This window comes from Geospiza fortis, unplaced genomic scaffold (genome assembly GCF_000277835.1).
Source record: "Geospiza fortis unplaced genomic scaffold, GeoFor_1.0 scaffold229, whole genome shotgun sequence".
NCBI classification, from domain to species: domain Eukaryota; kingdom Metazoa; phylum Chordata; class Aves; order Passeriformes; family Thraupidae; genus Geospiza; species Geospiza fortis.
In genome coordinates this window covers 2,230,036-2,250,917 of record NW_005054357.1, presented here as the reverse complement: position 1 = coordinate 2,250,917, position 20,882 = coordinate 2,230,036, and the positions used below count along the sequence as shown (strand labels likewise).

At 40.8% G+C, this 20,882-nt stretch overlaps 1 protein-coding gene across 1 annotated transcript in view; it reads right to left on the bottom strand.

Annotated features, from left to right (window-relative positions):
• Nucleotides 1-10,647: 10,647 nt before the first annotated feature.
• The window catches only part of DENND1B (DENN domain containing 1B), a gene marked incomplete at its 5' end in the record, with an annotated part of 147,632 nt that continues 137,397 nt past the window's right edge, over nt 10,648-20,882 (bottom strand). The window contains 3 exons of the mRNA XM_031059156.1: nt 10,648-17,969; nt 19,187-19,400; nt 20,439-20,518. Coding sequence (XP_030915016.1) covers nt 17,418-17,969; nt 19,187-19,400; nt 20,439-20,518 — 846 coding nt within the window. The remainder of the gene's footprint in view (nt 17,970-19,186; nt 19,401-20,438; nt 20,519-20,882) is intronic.

The following is a 20,882-nucleotide window of genomic DNA, read 5'->3' as shown; positions in this document are numbered from 1 at the left end:
AAAGAGTGGAAAAAGAAATTACTAAAATTATGATAAGAGAGCAGAAATTCTTTTCTCTGGATCTTTTCAAATCATGGCTCTATGTAATTACAGATGCAGTAGCCTTTAATTGAAACTCCCTTTAGCCCAGCTTTTGCCCCATGAGGCACTGCTGAGGCATAATAAAGCAACCCATAAAGTTTGTTAGGTGTGATCATTTCTAGAAACATACATAAACACTGGGGGGGAAAAAAGAAGCAACTGATTCAGCAGAAAACAGCAGCACATGGAGATGAGTGACCCCCAGGGAAGCAGAAGTTATTTGTGTGGATTCTTACCCATGGGTTTTTCCTCACTCACAAAAAGCTGAGAGACACCCAAAGACAAACCATGCCAACAAAGTGGCCAAGAGGGCAAAGACATGGGAGGCTGTGATGACAAGGGGGCAAGCAGTGAGTGAGTGAGGAAGAGGAGGCTGGGAAAAGCTTGGGGACAGCAAACCCTGCACACCAGGGCAAATCTGGAAGAATGAATCAGGCCCAAGCAGCAGAAGCAGCACTGGACTAACAAAGTGGATGCAAAGATGCTTCCACACACCTGCTTTATGCTCTTGGTTTTCTGGTCAATGAGCTCATCTGAGAAAATGGACAGAGATCTCAGGGAATAGCAGAGATAGACAAAAAAATTAGGTCATATCAGAAATAGCAGTAGAATGGTTATACTAAAGATCTAACTTTGAACTCTGCCCTTATTTGAGCAGGAGGTTGAACTAGATGACATCAGCAGGTCCCTTCCAGACTTAATTTTCACCTTGTCCAAAGAAAAATTACAAAAGGGAGAAAGCAGCTGAAGATGGAGGCAGTTTGCCAGGAGAACTATCTTGAAGGAAAGCACAAGGAAAGACAGAACAAGAATAAGGAAGTAGCTGAAAAGTAAATCTGCTCTTCTCTGTGGTTTGACTTTCTGGATGAAATTTGGGAGATGGCTGAAAAACAATCTGCAGAGATGTAATAAAATATTCCAGAAAGTGTTGCCACAGAGAGAATCTTTAGGGCTGAGCAAGATACCCAGGAGCGTGTACAGAGGAAGGAAGAGGCAGAGAAGATGAAAGCCTGAAGACTTTTCATACAGACCAAAGAGAGTTCAGGAGGAATATGCTCCTAGAGAATTAAAAAGACACCCATAAAAGCACAACAAAGAGAAAAATCTCCCAGTGAAATATGAATGTGGTTTGTAGAAAGTAAGTCAAGGAGACAGAAGGCAGGGGAAAAACCTTTAAACTAAGATTAGAGTAAGTTGTGATTGCTGTCAGCCTCGGTGGAGAGGAAGTGATAAAAGTAAGATGGTGGAATTTCACAGAAAAATGAGAGAAGAAAAGGAAATGAAAGTAAATGGCACTTGAGGGAGGTGGAGGCAAAAGCTGGATCACAGCAAGGGTGAAGCTGGACTTTCACAGCAGTGAGGCCAAAGGAACAGTGGGAGGATGATGGTGAGTCAGGAATGAGAATTACCAATTGAAACAGGTCTGTGTAGGGGAACTCACAGGGAGCATGCTTTACTTCAAAGAGAGATTAAAATGTGAAATATTCAAAACTCTATGATCTTATAAGCAACAAACAAACAAAAAAAAAAAAAGGCCCAGAAGGCAACAAATGTCATTTCCAAACACACTTCCTGAAAATCTGAATTAATGAAGCAACATCCAAAGGCAGCAGGAAGGTAGATGCTGCAGCTGGAAATGCTCAATGGCAGCCTGGAGAGGCACAAAAAGTCCCCAAGCTGTTGCATCATGAACATGCTATAGTGACCATAATATGCATGGTTAGGAAGACTGACACCCTTCTAGGCCATGTCTCAACCAGGGAACAACGGCTAAAACAAAAGAGAATACATTTTCAAGAGTATCTAATAACATATCTGATGAAATATAACCCACAGATTAAGACAGAGGTAGCAGATGCCAAGGTATTTTCTGCTTCTCAGCCCAGGGGTTTAATAGAATGTATAGAAGCACAGACATTCAGGGAGGAGCAATAACATCTAGGAGTTGTGGAGAGCATGTGTGCTGCTATAAGGAAAAATACTGAAATTGGCTTCTGGCTCCCAAAAAGGCACTGTAACCTCTACTACTGTGGTGAGATCTCCACATAAAATTCCATTTGTTTAATCTCTCTCACTATTTGCTTCAAAAGCTTGAAGTATAATATATTATTCATGACCACTTGCAATCTATCCATTAAAGAAAAAAAAAAGCTCAATATACTCCCAAGGATTACACATTTAACCTTCTCTTCATGTCTAATAGCCTTCTACAAAGAAAGAGAAGGTGCTGGGCTAGAACACACAGTCTGCCCTGCACCAAATCCCTCCAAAGGTACTCAGAGGCAGGGGAAGGATGAAGCAACTTACCCCCCTTGCATGGTCCATTCCCTTTGCCTTGGAAACAGGGGGCATCCAACCTGTGAAACAGTGAGCATTACCTTGCATTATGTGCCCTCTCTGTTGTATGTAAAATTGACTGTTCCTTCTCTAGATGTACATAATATGGTCATAGTTTAGATGCTGTATTCATATTACTGTTTTGCTCTGTGCAGGATCAAAATGACCAATAAATAAGGATTATATCAAAGCCTGTATTATTTTTGCTTTATGGGATTCTTTCATCATGCAATTACAGAGGAAATGATCCCCAGATCAGAACAATATTAACAGTTTAAGAAGTCAAGTTTGCCATTAGAAATAAAGTGATCAAGAACCATTTTCCATACTTGGGAATGAGGTGCACAGTGGGAGCTGCCAGCCCCAGCACTGCAATCTGCACCATCCTCTGCTGCAGCCACACCAACCCACTCTCCTGGACCATCAAAAGGATGTGTTTGTGCCAGGTCCCAGGGTGGCACAAATCAATACAGCCCCACAGATACTAATTTATACAGGCTGAGAAGCACACGCTCTGGTTTTGAAATTACTGCTGCCTTCCCAGCACTGTGGATAAGCACAGGCAGAAAAGTGGCAGAGCTGTAAGGATTTGCTTCACTTAATGGAAGTCCCATTTTCTGCTCTCTTCAAAAGCCTTTCTGTTACTTTTCAATAAAGATCAATGACCTCAGAAGCCAAGAGTCCTACTGCCTCTAAAGCACCAGCACCCTGGCAGGGTGCCCTGGGAGCAGTTCAGCTCCTCTGCAGCCTGGCTGCAGAACAGGACACCTCCAGGTAAGACACAATTCCTTCCCCCCGAGCAGTGCCCAGCCCTGCCCCAATGGCCTGGGAGCAGCTGACTTCCCAAACAGCAAAAACTGAGGAGGCAGCACCTAAAGAAACCACTCCCAACAGTGAAAAGATGCCTTTGAAGCCATGGGCCAGCTCTGCCTCCTGCCCAGCTGAGGCCTGCCATTCCCACACCCCTGTCCTCTGATCCTCTTGGAAGAGGCATCTGTGCTCACCCCAGCCCTCTAAAGGCCTGTCATCAAGGCAAAGAGATTGCTAAACATTCTCTTGGCAACAGCAGATCATTTTGCAAAAATGATACACCCAGGAGAGAAGGCGAATGCAAACTTTTGTGAGAATGTGTTTTTCTCAGTATGCTGGCATGTAACCAACCAAACTCAAGCAGCAGCATCCTGTGCTGCAGCCAGAGCAGCCACTGTGCACCCAGGGCAGGGCACTTTGAGCACTGCCAGATAACCACAGAGCACTTTGGTGAATCCAAATCCCTTGAGGTATTACTCTTATCTCCTCCTTTGATAAGTGTGTGCCAGCCACTGTTTCCATGTCACAGATTGCCCATGAGGAACTCTGTGCCACAGGCTATGTTAAGCATCATTAGGTGTTTTTTAAAAATAATTGTCCAATCCTTTTGTTTTTGGGACATCTAAATAAAAGTTTGTGTATTCTTCAAAAACACAAGTTAAAGCAGGAGAATCCAAGTGTGCCAAAGGTATTTCTGGGTAAGAGTATTTCACTGCCTAGATCAATAGCATCTCTTAAGCCTCAGCATGAGGAACAGCTCCAAAACCATGAAACTCACATTTGCCAATATTTTAGTAACTGAATGTTGCTAAGACCTCACTCTCCAAAGATGATCATGATCTGACCTTGTGGGGTTTAAATAGAAAACACTGCTTTTCTGTGTTCTCTGGAAGAGGAACACCAACACCACCACCACCACGGATTTGTTTCACTTTCTTTCGCTCAAGGGAGCACAAAAATTCCTACTCATTTCAACAAAATTGAATTATCCTTCTATTGACTACAACTGAATGATCTGAAACTTCCAGAGTACATTTCACAGACTTACACCTATATGTCACACTACTTTCCAGCTGCAGCTGCCCATTCTCAGGTGGGGAATCCTCTCCCTTCCCACATCTCCAAAATACACCTTCTGCTCCTGCAGGACATGAGGAAGCATCTGGCCCATCCAGGTTTTTGGTCTGTGATTAGGTAAGCTACAATTTTTGTCATTGTCTACATCTGGCTAGTGATTATTGTTCCCACAGATGCTAATTAATAATAAACTTCATCTAATTTACAGTATTAAATAAAGAAAATAGTTGACACACTTTTAAAAATGTCCATAATAAATACAGTCCTACAGCAGAAATCTTGTCTCCAGATAAGAGACAGCAAAGTCTTTTCCCCAGCCCCAAACGTCTGTTCAATGTTTTATTTAACACAAGCCCCAAGTCTCACTGCAGGACAAACCTTACATGTGTAATGTCACATAACATCAGGAACCACGGATCAGAGGATTTTGGCCAAGTTCCTTTTCCTGTGCTATTCAATCACCTCTCAGCTAAAGAAAACTGACACCTCTGAAAACAATTCAAAAAAAGAGCATCAGATTAGGCATTGTAACTCAATAAAGCTGAGCAGTGAATAGCTGACACCACTCGAATTTTGCCTATTGCAAGATGTCACAGTTGAATGAATGGATGGGGCTTTCATGCCCCACTGAAGCATGCACAGCCTTCAAACTACTGGCATGTGTCAAGATGCTGCAAAACCTAACATTTATAAAAGATACATCTGGTGTGCATTTATTGGGAGCAGAGTGAGGTCTTGTTTAAATTGCACATATGAATTTGATGTGGAGAGGAGGCAGCATCCCAAGCCTCACAGTAAAAGCATGTTTTTAACCTAAACTCCTCCATCTATAATGCAAGCCATGAGGTGTGAAGACCTCTTGCACAGTGAAAAGCCAGAGCATAAATTATGAATCAAGGCACAGGTGAAGTACTGAAGGCCAGGCAGAGGTCTCAATTCAGTTGTGATTTTTCTGAGTTTACATTCTTTCAAATTATATTTATTGGATAAAAAAATATTAGGAGATTTTAAATTGCAACCAATTTGAGTGACTTTGCTGTTTTTGACTTGGTTTCACAAACTTTGCTTTTAATTTCTGATTTTATCAGGCCATGATTTTTCTCTCCCCAGAGACATTTGACAAAGCAATTCCTTCCCCAGCAATCCATCTAACATTGTCAAGCACCACAGAGACAGGCATGTCCAAATCATGGCTTTCAATCATCTATCTTGATCAGAGAAAAGCCACACAAGCCTTCATCTGGTTCCATGCTCCTCATGGCACCGTTTGAAGCATGCCATTCTCCTCAGCTCAATATTGTGTGTGACCTTTCAGGTTCCACCTGTAGTTCCAGCAAAAGCTCAATTTCCACTGGCACGCACTGTAATAACCAGCGCTGACAAAAATGTGTGTTTCCAATTTAAACCCACTCAGTTTCACTTGGCACCTGCACTAACCCTTCTTGGCAGCACAGATTCGGCAGGAGCAGCAGCAGGGGAGGAGTGGGAGGGAAAGGCTCTGCAGGGCCACCCTAAGGCAATGTGACCATGGTGGCTGTGGCCCTTGTCACCTGTGCTGCGTGTTGGCAGTGCCCAGGCAGTCAGGGCACGGAAAGCCTCGGGTTACAGAGCTGCCTTCTGCCCCCAAAATAAACAACTGGGTGTCTCCCGTGCAGCTAGCACACAGACAACAGGAGTTCTGTACAGGTAACTGCACAATTGTTAGGCAGATTAGGGAAGTGTAAGTCTTCAGGGGAGATGTGATGAGTATTTCCACATATTTTTGCTCAAAGGACAGAACAGCTTAAACAAATAAATGCAGCCTTAACTGCTTCTGATCCCTCCTCAGCAAGCAGGGAGAGGATGCCCATACAGCAAGCTGTGGGCATCCAGTGAGACAGGGCACCCTGCCTGTACCACAGCCACTTTAGGAGCAGCCAGGAGCCCAGGCATATTGTGGAGGAAAAAGCATCAGGCTTTCCTTCCTGGCTGCCTGCAGCACCACTGTGGGAACAGTGCTTCACACCTTGGCTACAAGGACCTAGAAACACCCACAAAAGGAGCAACCTTGACCTAGATCCCAGCGACAAAGCAGGAAAATAAGCAAACCAGAAGAGCAATGGGTGAACTGCTCCTGTCCCTCAGCTTCTGGCACTGAGAAACTGAGGGACAGGAGCACTGACATGTGTCAGTGACTGCAGCTCTTCCAGATATTTAAATATTCCTGTGGCCACAAGTGAGAGTCATTTAAAGCAAACCAGCAGTTTGAGACTTTCCTTCTGGAATGTATAAAACCTCAATGTTCAGTTGAACAAGCCCAGTGCCAAGCATTTTCTTTCAGTGGGCTCTATGGCAGGATCATAGAGAACCGTGATAAACCTGACCCCAGGGAGAAGGAAGCTCCAGCAGGTTTTTGCATGAGAAATGAGCTCAAGAGAAGAGATGCAGATCTGCCTTTGGAGGCGGCCCAGTGCTAGCAGAAATGATTCAACCAGTCCCAGAGAAGATCATTCTGCTCCAGAACTATGGGTAACAGTGAGCACTGGCCAGAAAAATAGGTGGCTGCACTCAGGCCCTGCGCAGACTGGATTAGTTTGTGTTTGTCACTCAGTCCTGGGATGAATTTTTCTTGTGTAGCCTGCATCAGATGTAGAAATTGCCTGTCAAATTTTCTGACGTTGGGGAGAAAAGAAGGGGAAAAAAATCAATTACACAAATACTGGTCTGTTGACATTTAAAATGAGACAATGATGAGCATATATAAAAAAAAAAGGTTAAAAAAATCCTGGGCCAGCAACCCAAAGGACCAAAGACAAATCACAAAATAGGATGCAACTAATTAGGCTGAAATGCCAACAATGTTCAGGATATCGTTCAGAGGATCTGTGGTGTCAGACTGCTGCCGTGACCCCAGTACGAATATGCCAAGGGGAAATGTAGAATAGGACTGAATCAGATAAGTTAAATACAAATATTTTAAAATGACATTTTAATTTCTACCTCACCATTTTAACATTTTCGAAATCGTTAAATAAGCATGTCGCCTATTCTCAGAGCAGGCCAAATGTCAGATGTTTGTATGTATTATTCAGCTGAACATTTTAGGTACATAATCCTTCTCATTGCTAAACAGGTGGCACTATATTAACAGGTTATTTTCTCAAAAGGAGCAGTGAACAGAACACTGCTGACTCCAGGCAGTGGTGTATTACTGAATGTGGAGCCAATGCAAGGATGGAACTGAGTTGAGGTCTGTAGGCAGGACAGAACTTTCTGCTGTAACTACCACTTCTAAAGCACATTTCAAGGCAGAGTACCACAATTTAGCTGAATGATTCATAGAATTATACACAGCTGGAAAAGAAACTTTTGTAGGCAAGTGATTGTATAAGCCATACATGACAGAGCATATCTCTACTGTGTCTTATCCAGGAAACTGAGTAGTTTAGGACTTAACAATTAAAAACACATAACAGACCTAACAGGAAAAGCCTTGCAACCAAGTTTAGTTGATTCATTTTAGGCCACACTGTACCTTTCTTTTTCAGAGTTGTATGGTGGGGGTTTGTTGCTGCTTTCTTCCCAATCTTTCAGTGACAATTATTTGAGAGAAGAAATGGGCCCAAAAATAAAAAATCAGTGGAGCTGTACACCATCAGGAACCCAGCCCTTCAACTTTCAGAAGGAATGTGAAACAGGCAGTCACAGAAAGGAAATAACATACAGCCCATAGCATATTCCAAATGTGCTTCCCAAACTTTTCTTTTAGAACTAGTACTTGTTTATGTTTCAAACATGATTTCCAATAGGATTGACTGCCTCTGGGCTTTTGAAGTGCAAGAAGCTGTTAGCATTTTTTTCTGACTGGTGAAAATCTGCAGACAGACTCTACTCTGCTTTATCTGAACACCAGCAAGCCCACAACAACACTCCGGGCATTGCTTAGGTTTTTGTTGTTTTGTTGTTATTGCTTGTCACATCAAATAAGAATCTAAATCCCTGAATTTGATAAAGTTATTTTTCATTTTGTGAACATGAGGTTAACACACAGTGAGTTCTGGAATGAAAATGAAATGCTTTGCCCATCATTGAGGATCGGCTGCAGCTGCACTGTGTGAAAGTGAGTTGCAAAAGCAATTCTCATCTGCTTTTGAAGCACAACCAAGAAGTTACTAATGAGTAGGAGAGTTTTTGATTTCTCCTTCTAACTAAGTCCCCAGTAAATCTGTGCTTTGAGCTGCATTTTTCCCTCAAATGACACAAGTCCTCATAGATGAGCCAGCTTTGGTACCCAGGGTGGTACCATGGGGCTGGTACCCCAAACCCCCCTGAGTTCTTCACAGACACTTGGTATTGTATTGACATGAAGAGTCCTGCTGCACCATCTGTGGAAAATCTGCAACTTAACTTAGATTGACCTTTTGGTATTATCTCCTCTTTTTCAGTCCTTTCTCATTCTTGAGCTTGAAAGTACTTGACTCAAACATCCACAGAAGGCAAGTTCCAACCACTCTCAAATACCCTGAGATAAAAACTAAGGAAAGCAGGTGAACTTTACCTGAAAGACTTCATGGCTCCCCACTCCTTCAGCAAAGATTCTCTTTATAAAGTCTTCAATAGACTCATAATCTGGACCTACAACAAAAAGTTCATTTTCATAGCTATCATTTTAACAGTTGAATTTCAACACATCTACTGGAAAATCAAAGGAATGACGACAAGATGTGCCATGCTTAATCTAGCAGTGAGGATCCCTTTGCTTCCACACTTCACAGCTGGTACCACTCTGCTGGCTGCAGTAAGCTAGCACAGATCTAACAGCAAGTGTTAAAATCACACCCTCATTGTTTTCTATCAAGATAATTTGTAGTTTTCTCATCAGTTGTGGATTGACAGTATAAATATTGAAACCATGGTGTCTATGGATGCTTTTAATATAGAAGAGTGAATAACAGATTATACTGCATAGCCATTCAATGGAAAATTCCAGCTGAATTATATTCATACACCTGAACTACATTAAAAAGCTTCGTGAGACGCTTCCCCCATGTCTGATGGAGGCAATGCCAGCCAGCTCCAGGACAGATCCATGGCTGGCCAAGGCTGAGGTGATCAGCCACAGTGGCAGCACCTCTGGGATAACACAGTCAAGGGGGGAAAATACCCTGTGCAATGCAGCTGAGAGAGAGGAGAGAGAGGAGGAGAAAGCAGCAGCTGTGCAGACATCGAGGTCAGTGATGAGGGAGGGGTGGCAGCTGCTCCAGAAGGTGTTCCAGGAGCTGCTCCAGGAGGGGGTCCAAAAGGTGTTCCAGGTGCTGGAGCTGCTCCAGGTGCCGGAGCTGCTCCAGGTGCCAGAGCAGAGATTCCCCTGCAGCCCGTGGTGCAGCCCATGGTGAGGCGGCTGTGCCCCTGCAGCCCATGGAGGAATTCCTCCATGCTGGAGCTGGGGAAGAGTCAGGAGCCCTCTCCCTGAGAAAGATGGAGCAGCAGAACCCAGCCAGGGTCATTTCACCCCTTACAGATCCTTTTGCCCCCCTAAGTTACAGATGAAACCTACCTTCCTTTTCCTTTAATCTCCCTGGGAGCCAAGAGGTGCTTTCTGGAGCAGCCTCTCCCCAGCAGAGGGAGGGGAGGAAGGCAGGGCACAGCTGGGCCAGGGGGGGTCACACAGGGCCACCAGGTGCAGCAGGGGCTGCAGCCAGGCCCAGGGGAGCAGGGCAGAAGAGCAGAGGGTGTCCAGGTTTGTAAAAAGCGGAGGCCCAGCAGCTCTCAGCAGCCCAGTCTGACCCCTCAGCAGATGCCACCACAGCTCTCACAGGAGGTCAGGCAGCCCTCCTCCCTCCCAACAGGACCCCCAGGAGCTCTCTGGTAACACTTGGCTGAGCAGCACAAAAATACTTGCTGAGATCACAATTATTATTACCTTTTTTAACATCTAATGTGAAAGGTTCAAACCAGAGCACCCATCAATTATTACTGTACCTTCTTCTTGCTTGTTTCTCCTTAATATGTTGATTTCTTAACCTAGGAAAAAAGATAATATACCTACTTTTCTGGCAGTAATTTGAAGATCTAGAGCCCAAGAAAAGCTGTTTAACAAAAAGGAAGTATTAGCTAAGTTTTTAAAAGATCCGAAATATCACTGGAATTTCAAAGGACATCAACATTTAACATTTGCACTAATCAACTCATTATTGCATTCAAGGAAACACATTTTGCTTTCCCTATATTTGAGAAAATGAAATGTTCATTCAATGGAGAAAAACTTCCAAAATAATACTGGATCATTTCAATCTTTATGCCTGATAAGCATGAAAATGCTCATCAGATCAACCCATCAAACAAGAACCTGCATCACCCAAGGAATTTGGATATTGTTAAATTTTATTTTATAGTACAGTGTTGGGCACTTTATGGTCACGTGGAATTCACCAAAAACTTCTACTGATGCCACAAACTTTGGAAGGAAAAAGAAAAAAACAAACCACACCACACATCACAGCTCACTTAATACATCTAGACAGTGCACTACTAACAGTAGTCTAAGGTCAGAATTACAGTTCTCAAGATGACTTTGAACAGTAGTCCAGAAGGTGCAAAAGCATGGAGTAAATTTGGCTCTAGTTTTGTTAAAAGGTCAGTAACTAACTAAATTTTCAAAACTGTAAGGACAATGCTGGTTGTTTGGTGTGTGAGTTTTTTTAATCTCAAAATTATCAATAAAATCTCAATGTATCCTGTACTTTATGCCTCTCTTTTAAGTATTAAAGACTCACAATAAGGGACATTACTGGGAATAGTTTTCAAGGATCACCAAAAAAATGTTATAAAAAAAAAATCAGAAGCATCAGGATTACATGGTGTTGCTTTGTTCCATGTCGAGGCATTTCTCATCATATCTGGCACAGATTTAAAATTAACAAACACAAATTGACAGTTTGCCAAACATCTAAGCATTTTAAATTGCTCTTCCACCTCAGAAATCATGAAGTAACAGATGCAATGTGCATGTGTGCAAGCTGCACCAAGATTAGCTCTTCCACAGTGCTTTATTGCCTCATTCAAGTATATTAATTTAAAGAAGGTCTCAAGGAAAAACCAAAGGTTAAAAGAAAATGTACATCAATATACAAAGAAATTAATTTACAAAAACTTAAAAGGATACTGGCAACATTAGTAGATGTTTTAAGTAATGACTTATGATAATTATGGATGTCACAAACTAAATTCTTGTGGTCATTGCTGGTCCTGAAAAGCAGTGCTTAACACCTCAGCTTTTTTATGATTAATAAGAGATCAAAGCATAAACTAAATATCATAAATTCTAAGAGTTATCCTTACTTCAATTTAACCAGGTTTTAATTTTAAGAGTCACCTGGAACTACTGGTATGTGAACATTGGCTTAGGCCTTATTATTTCTACAGAATGTGACATCCACAATCATTCCCAGTCACTAGAAATATACACTTGCCTCATTAGAATAGATTTCTTCATGTTTTTATCATACAACTGTATTTCAAAGTTACATGTAATTTTACACATTTCTAAAAAATACAATTTCATGGGTCTGCTTGAAAGCAGATGTGCACTACTAAATTACTTTGAAACAAGGGGTAATATTGCACAAAATTCACTGAAGATTTGAAAGTCAACACATTTCCCCCTTCCAACCAAGCTGCTCCCTTACTTTTAACAGAAAGAACATTAATTCACACAGAATCATAATAAATGTCAACATACTTGAACTCAACTTACTTTTCAAATGCTAATACTGTTACTGGATTCTAAATACAGGTGTTGTTAGTATTGAGCTAAGTAATAGTACATTTTAATTGAGTACCCTTTACTACAGTACACCTTGGAGTAACTTCCAACTGTGTTACCTGCTTCATACCCCAACCCAGCAGGGGATGGCAATGGCCCCCCAGCTATGTGGGTTATGGATGTCCCTCTAGACTGAGGTGGCTGTGGACTCACCAGGAAACTCTACAAGAATAAGTGAAGCAGCTTTCAGAGAGACCTGTCAAATACTTTCAGCTGGCCACTGACTGAAACTGTGGAACAGATATTGCAAAACAGATCAAGGGAGGTTTTGCACAAACAAACCATATCATCCCTTTCCATTCCTTTAGTTTCTACACCCTGAGGACCATAATTCTAGGCCAGCTGTGGTCCATGCTCCTGGGGTGAAGATGAGGACACGTTCTGGTCAGCTCAGATTCTGCTAACAAGCAAACAGAGACAGACATGCCTAATAGCAGCAAAGAAGTTACTGAAGACAAGTCACATCACCATTCATACTGGTTTTGCTGGTGCAGTTATTTCTACATTCATTCTTCAAAGATTTACTGCAATACCATGGGAACAGACAAGCCTTCACCATCCTGAGCTTTGCAATACAGAAGCTGTTTATTAACCACATTTGTTTAGCCTGAAATTTCAGGCTGCTGGGAATACACTGGCTAGAGTCTCACAGCACCCGGACTAGAGGCTGGTGCCAAGGGAGGAGATGCTAACTCCTTGGAAATAAAGCTCCTCTTGGGCTCTCCCTGAGAAGTCAGGGAGGTCCATGGTTAGGGGTTCTTCCTGCAGGACAGGGTACAGTCAGGATCACACAGGGGGCATTTGCAAAAGGGCCTCATGCTGGCACTTGATTATTGCATGAAATGTTTCTTTGATTACTTACATGCATAGAGAAAGTATTTTAGATGCTCCTAGCAATTCTATTAGACAGCTGCACCAACAAAGCATTGTTCTGTAGAACTGAGTATCATTGACTGCAGGTGGATAAGGAGAAGCTGTTTTAAACACCTGGGGTAACTGTTCTCTTGCCTAGACTTTACATTGGTTACAAGAACACGAGGTTGTAAACTAGCTCATCCTAAAACCTGAGAAGACATCTAAAACAGAATTCTAAGGTCTAAAACACTCTTCTAATAGATTGGGTGGGATTTTCAGAAGCACCCAGAACTTGTCTAAAACTCTGCCTGAAGTCTGTGTTATAATGCCTGAGAGGGGACTTCAGCCAGTGCTGAGAGTTTCTGATGATCCCACCCCAACAGCAGCAGCACCACTGAAATGCTAAATGACATGGAAGGGTTCAGTCGACAACTTCTATGACAACTTCTACAACTACATTTTTCCTTCAGAACAGGTCTATTTTTCAGAACTACATGATGCCCAAAAATGTGAGATGGAAGAGCAAACCACTGCCTATTCTACACAGATTGCCCTCTGCATGCATAGAGGGTGGGTAGGGATCACCTCTGCATCCACAGCCCTTCCCTGGTATCTGCAGTTTTCCTCATTTCATCTCTACACACATAAATGGGAAGGCTCTGACTGGGACAACATATTATCCATTCTGCAAATCCCACAGGGAGTTAACTCCACAGGCAGCATTACTTTTACCTACAAGACTGAGCTGGAATCACTGTAACGGAGTTAGAACTGAAATCTGGAATTCTTCCAAGTTACTATCTCTCCTGTGGACTTCCAGGCTCTGCTTCACCACACTGCACTGGAACAACCCAGGAATCCCTTTGTCTTTCCACTGCCCTTACTTTTTCCTCCCAAACCAGATGAGTGATACGGCTCATTTTAGGCAGACATCTATGCAAAATAAACTCAAAAATATTAATCTCAAGTCCTGGTTTGACTTTCAACATCAGAAATTTGTTCCTATGTGTAAGTAACAGACCACAAAGCTTAATCAAATAACCTGGTATCTCCCTTAAACAGGAGAAACAGGAGGATTTTTGAGATCCTGAAGAAAAGACATGCCTCTGAAGAAGACCACAGGAGCTCTGACTGAGCAGAATTCAGTTCTCACCAGAAGCTGGTGATCAATGTTGATGATTTTCAAAGACACTAGAAGGATTTCCATAACTAAAAAGCATACAAGTATAAAACTTGCAAAGTACTGGACCTGGAAAATTTATCTTAATATAGAACCCACTGTGGTACTAAAAATACTGCATATGTAGCCAATAAACAATTTTATATTATCACAAGGACAGAGAACAAGAGTGTTGAACCAGAAATATCAGTTTGGACTCTTATCTATTTGGTAACTGGCAATTCTATTCAAATAAGGCACAAATATTAGCCTTTTTAAAAGATCACTGATAGTAAGTGGAAAAGATCCTGTATATTACAGAGTAAAAAATGTACCTACAGTTAAAATCAACATATATATAAGACAAAGCTATTTCTGAACCCATACAAGGCTCAAAACCAAAAAAGACATTATTTAATGATTGTAAACAAACTATGAGCTTTGTAAATAGTAAGAAAACAATGCAGCATAAGCACAGAAACATTTTGACTGAAATTAAAATAATTCTAAATTGAATGTTACCATCTTCTATTTAATCTGTTTACTTCTTTTCAGCCTGCATTTTCACTCCATGAAGCAGTGAATTATTACTACAATGCCTCAATTTTGAAAGATTCCACTTTCAAACTTTCAATTTTATGATCCTTATAAAAACTTAAGAATACTGGCAGTCTCACATGGCTTCCATATTTATTCCACAAAGGTGAAAATGGAACAACCTATGTGATCATTTGTTCAGTATCTAACCCTCATGTAAAGCCAGTAAGATTTATTCCTGTATTAGACAGTGATTTTTGAAAATCATTTTCTGGCAGCATTCCTGGACTTAAGTGTTTGATGGTTTTGAAAGTAATAGTGGCCATAATTTCTGGGTTTTATTCTATTTTCCTCCTTAAAACATTGATACTATTTACTAACTTTAATAAATGAAGGAAACAAAGCAACTTAGATTGAACCACGGATAGAAACATCATGTGTGGTGCAGAGGAAAGGAAAATTTGAACTTTGAAAGTCTCACCACAAAATGCAAGGAGATGAATGAAAAGGAGTGAGAATTACTACAAGAACAAAAATCTGCGTATTGCCTATTGCCACACTATGCTTAGGAAATGTTTACTACCCACAAAGGAGAAGAATGCCCTCAAGTCATTAATACCAGCTTTAAACAAGGAACCATCAAGGTTGCTCTGGAACTTTTTCAATCTGAACAGCACATGAACCACTTGGCCTGACCCACTTGGAACACTGAGAGTGAAGATTTTAATTATTTTTATGATACTTTTGATTTCTAATAGTGCAAAATATTTTGCCAAGTTACATTTTTTGTTATTACAAAAGTCCACAACATATCATGTTGATGCACAAGAGGAAACCAAAGGATAAACAAATAGTTTAGAGTACAGACTTCTGGATATACAACTGCTAACTCTGGAACACTGAGATTCTCCAGCAATGCAGATGCCCTCCAAAATGTTCATGCTTGATCAGACACAGATATTTCTGCAAGATTTGAACTTTTACTATGTTTTAGCTTTGTTGCACTGATTAAAAAATTAATTCTGGAAGCTCATCCTCAGTGGCAAGCACTGGCCCAGCCCTTGTCATTCTGGAGCAAGATGAAATTTTGCACTAAGCCCAGGTCTCACTCTACTGAGCCTCTCTGGTGAGGTTCCAAACAGTGCCTCTGCCCTGACATGGAGCAATTGCCTTAGGTCAGCTACCTTGTAAGAAAGCAGCCAAAAAACCCTTTTTCATTTGTGTCAGCTAGAAAGAAAATGAATAAATAAATCTCAGTGAGGCAACTGATATGAAACTCTGCTACAAACTACTATTAAGGTACTAGAGCACAATCTGATCCAAATACCAAGCCCGGGAATGTGCTCACTCAGGCCTAGCCTGAGATTAACAGAAATCAATCATGACAGAGAGAGAAAGAAAAAAGGTTTCATGACTTAGAAGAGCAGCAGAACATTCTTCTCAGACAGAGTTCCTTTTATACCCATGTGCTATTTCTACCAACTTTACCACAAATATCCCTAAAACCTGACAATTCCAATCTGCTGAAACTGATTAACTGTCCCTTCTGTCCTAAGCTGATGGGGAAACAAGGTATGTATGGTGAGGTGGAAAAAGAAGAGACAAAGAAAATTTTAAAAATTAAAGAGCTGCTCCATAGAGTATCAAAAATGTTCAGACTTTAAATATCCAAATATTTGTCAGGAACACTGCCAGAAGGAGGACAAATTCTTGTTCTAAATACATTATACATCGGGACCATTTAGTCTGCTTCACTGAATTGAGAAGGAAGTTTTTGGTTGTCCAACTTGGCTAAAATGAAAGTTGGATATATGCAGTCTCAAACTGAATCTATTAAATTTAGCTTTCTAGTGTTACAAATCAGGCACAAATTAGTTTTCCAACTATTAAACTGCAGAAAATAAAAAAATAATATAAATCTATCAATTCCACTTACACTTTCCTTTATGAGAATTTTTAGGTGAATTAGTCTACCTAGGGAAACTGATAATGTGTCTTTAAAGTGTCTTAGTTGTAAACAGAAGTCAATAAACGTCACATTATAATTCAGCACTTCATGTAATTTATAGAAGAGAGAAAACCACGTGCTACCTTTTTGAAGTCTGGAAGACAGAGCCACAGTTTTAGTCTGGAGTAAGTTCCAAGTTATAGTCACAAGAAATTCCTTAATCTATAAAAAATCTCCTTTCCTCCCCCCGACCTTTGCTGAAGCAAATTCCTGCCATGGAAAATCATTATTGCTGTTTTGTAGATTTGCATTCATCTTCTAAGACAGTTAAACCCCTTCTCAAAAGATTAAGGCAATTATTATTCATTACAAATATTAACATTTGTACATTTCAGACAAATCAGATTGCTTGGTTCATTTCATGCTAATGGGATTAACATAGTACCTTCAAAACCTGGCTACCTTTAGGTGACACCCTTGCTGCTTAGAGGAAGCAAATGCTAGGAAGCACCATACACTTGCTGTATTTTAAACATAGAGACTAACTAGTACCTGATTTGAGAGTGCATTCATACATGTAGTTCCATTTTGTGGACCTAACTACAGCCAACAAATGAACTGAGTAAACGCAGAAGAGGATGTCCAATGGCAGAAAATGCATACTCAACTGAAGAGAATTATTTTTATAATGAAGATCTCTTATTCCTTTTCATTTTTTTTGGTTATCATCTTATATGGAGTTACATGGAGTCCTGAGTAGTCTCCCTTTAATATCTGATGGGAGTCAAGTTTCACTTTTTATACTTTTCTTATGTTTTATTTCCACTCCTACTGCTGGATAAGCTATCCTTTGAAATATTTAAACCATAGTGAAAAGCAGAATTCAGTTTACATAATGACACCACTTCTTGAAGAAGTCCACCTTCTTCTGGAATTTCATCTCCTTCCTTCCCACCTTTCTCCCAAGGGACCAGAATGGATGGCTGTTGAGCAAGACCTGCTGGGAGCTGATCTTCTGAGGTATTGCTTAGTGTTTCATTAGGCTTTGCATCCTGACAGGAAGAAAAACCTGCTTTGAAACTTTCTAGGGAAGTAAACTGGGCACTTGGTCGTACTGGAGACAGGGATGTCAAACTAGTGGTGTCCATCTTGTCAGTAGTAAAGGTTTTGCCACTCTTTTCTTCTTCCATCCTTGAGAGAGATTCTCTCTGGCCACCAGAAGAAACTTGCTTCCTTGGTGATGGGGGCAGCTGCTTCCCATGGAGGACACTGTCATCCTGGCCGAGGTTCCACTCTGCCTGGTCATTAGCACTGCTGCAGAGCAGGGTAAGGTTGCTCTCACTAGGTGCATTTGACTTGTTCTGAAAGAAAACACATGTGTTCATAGTTAATGTCACAAGAAACATCTCTACATGGGTATTTTTGAAACACAAGTACTGGAAGGGATTTCGTATGTTCCTAAATCATGGATTCCCTTTGGGGCTCAGTGCTACAGAACAATTATCCCAGACACAATGCAAGGCCAAGTGTTTTTACATTTCCTCACAGAACACTGTCTCTTAGCCTAAGGACTGCCTCTGGTACCACAAAGAGGAAGGATTTCTGTCTCCTCTGTCCATTCAGTCTTGGCACAAGCAGTTTTGACAGTGAACAAAGACACACTTTTCTCATTTGTACCCATGATATGAGAGGGAGGAGGACTAAAACTAAAACCAGATGGCATTTCCTCTTTGCTTCAGTAATTAATTATACCAATTTTCAATATTAAATTTTTTTGGTCAAACAAAACTGGGCATTTTATTAATCTAACCCCTGTGTGACACTCATAATATAAAATTTTACAAGCTTTATAAATATTTGCATCAGTATTCGCTGCTCCAGTAACAAATCTTCTACTATAGGATCCCTTTCAGCAAAAGTAAGTGTTGGACAGCTGACATGTGCTGGAATTCAAAAACACTAAGCTTTTTTGGCTAATACCACAGCAGTGACTTGGTGAAAGTTTTAAAACTGTAGGCAAGCAGTGTGTTTACACTAAAGGACCAGTGCAACTCTACCTAAAATAGGAACAAGGAGCCCTCTTAGAAAACTCTGGAGTACTATTCTAGCAGTGTTTCAGGTGCAATTACCACCTGGATTCCATGACTTAAATCAAGAAGGAAATATCATCATATCACTATGACTAGTCTAAGTCTACTAGGTGAAAAATGCCTTTTAAACCACATTAAAATATCCCAAACCAGCTCAAGGCATATCAGATTTAACAGAAAAAAATATATAAATATAGTATTAAACTATTTGATTAAGTAAATTATTATACTGTTCACAGTTCTCTATGTGGTTACTGCTTTAAGGGAAAAATACTGTTCCAAGATGACTTGGTAACCTGGAGAATTTCTTGGCTGGTGAAAAACCATCATGCAGTAGCCAGCATAAGTGTACTGTTCTACAGCCCTAGGAAGACACATCAGCAATTCTAAGAACTGTGCTGCAGTGTCTGAGCTGCATGTTGTTCATTCCACAAGTGCAGGATTCCACTGCAAATGGGTTGGTTTTCAAATGAAAGCAGAAGACTAACCTCAGTCTTGTAATCAATGTCATCCATTGATCTGAAGAAATCCAGGCTCTTTGCTCCTGAGAGTTTTCCTTGATCTGAACTGTGTGTGCTCAGCGTGTCCAGAATCTCTCCAAGCAAGTCCATTTCTCCTTGATGCTGAGTTATTCCAGTTTCACCAGAACCATCACTATCATAAAAGTAAGCAGAAGCTTCTTCACTGTCTTCTGATGATAACCTGAAAACAAAACTTTTCCATCAGATAGGAACATAAAAGCCATTTTATTATAGCCACGTCAGAAAGGACATAGGGGAATGCATTTCAAGAGCTCTGAATAGGAACATCAACCTGGAATATCTTTCTACTCAAGAATTTTCCTGAACACAGATACATGGCATTGATGGAGATGCAGTTACCATTAGCTGCCTCCTGGCCTAGCCAAACATTTTGTTGTAGTGACAAGACTGCTAATGCAACTTTTCCTCCATCACATGGGCAGATTGACTGAAGTACTGCCTATCTGCAAGGACGACTGGTGCTTTTGTCTCTTATTTCCTTTCTTGTTCATTGCAATATCTTTACCTCAGACCCCCCTTCTACCATCGTCTTTTTCTACCTCTGTCTATCAGTACTGCTACAAAGGCTGTTTTCCACGGCCCACTGTTTCCATTATATCCTTTTAACATTTCACTAGCTTCATCTTCCCTACTATATCACAGTTTAAACTGCTTGATTTTGCTTTCAGTGTCCTTTCTGGTTTATATCCAGATGTTCATTATCAACAATCAACTCCTCAATTCAGAAAATGCCTCAATCCAGCTTAAGCCTCAACTTACACTTCTCCTTTAGTTCTCATATAGGAAGACCTCAATATAAAATCCCCAAGACATTATATGTCTTTCAGACACTTCAAAAAATGTCCCATTATCATGACCACCACAAAAGGCTTAAAGAATAGATTGGCTGAGGTCACTCCCCACCATGCTGATGAATATTTCGCTGTTTCTTTGTGTATGTAGTCTTTTTATCTGGAGGCTGTGAAGACTGAGGATTATGTCAAGCTCTTCTGGACACTATAAATAATGAAAAGATATAATAGCCTGTCCCTCTTTTTAAAGCAGATTTAAATCCTAAACTACTTGGCATCATCTAGATCAAGAATTGAGCTACCAGCCTAGACAGGAGAAAAATGTGTCACTTGAACTCTACTTTGCTGAATAACACTTGTTACCCTCTCTTCTATACATGCATAACCCATCCAGACAGGCTTCTTACTTGCTTGTTCTCTCAATTTCATCATCTTCATCTTCATCCAAGGCATCATCCTGGTTACTGAGGCGCTGGTTGAAACGAGTCTAGAGAAAGGACAATTAACATTATAATTTTGTTTATTTTTTTCTATTTCAGCATTACTTCTTTGAAGACCAGCTGTCACTTTACTCATTAGGGTTTCTGAACACTTGCTGAAAAAAACCACATATTGATCAAGTCTTGTAAAGGCTGCTCCAAGTCCTCAAGCACCACCAATTAAAGAGAACCATTTCTCTTCATGGCCTATGGAGGGCCTCCTTATTTATGCAAAGCCTGGTGTGCCTTATTATTTTTGCAAAGCATTCATTAGCAGAAGACTGGATATTGGAGGAAAAGCATCACTCAAGTCTACCAGCTACCCTTTCTTGAAAGCACATCACAAAAAGCACTGTGGTTTAGTACTTTCTG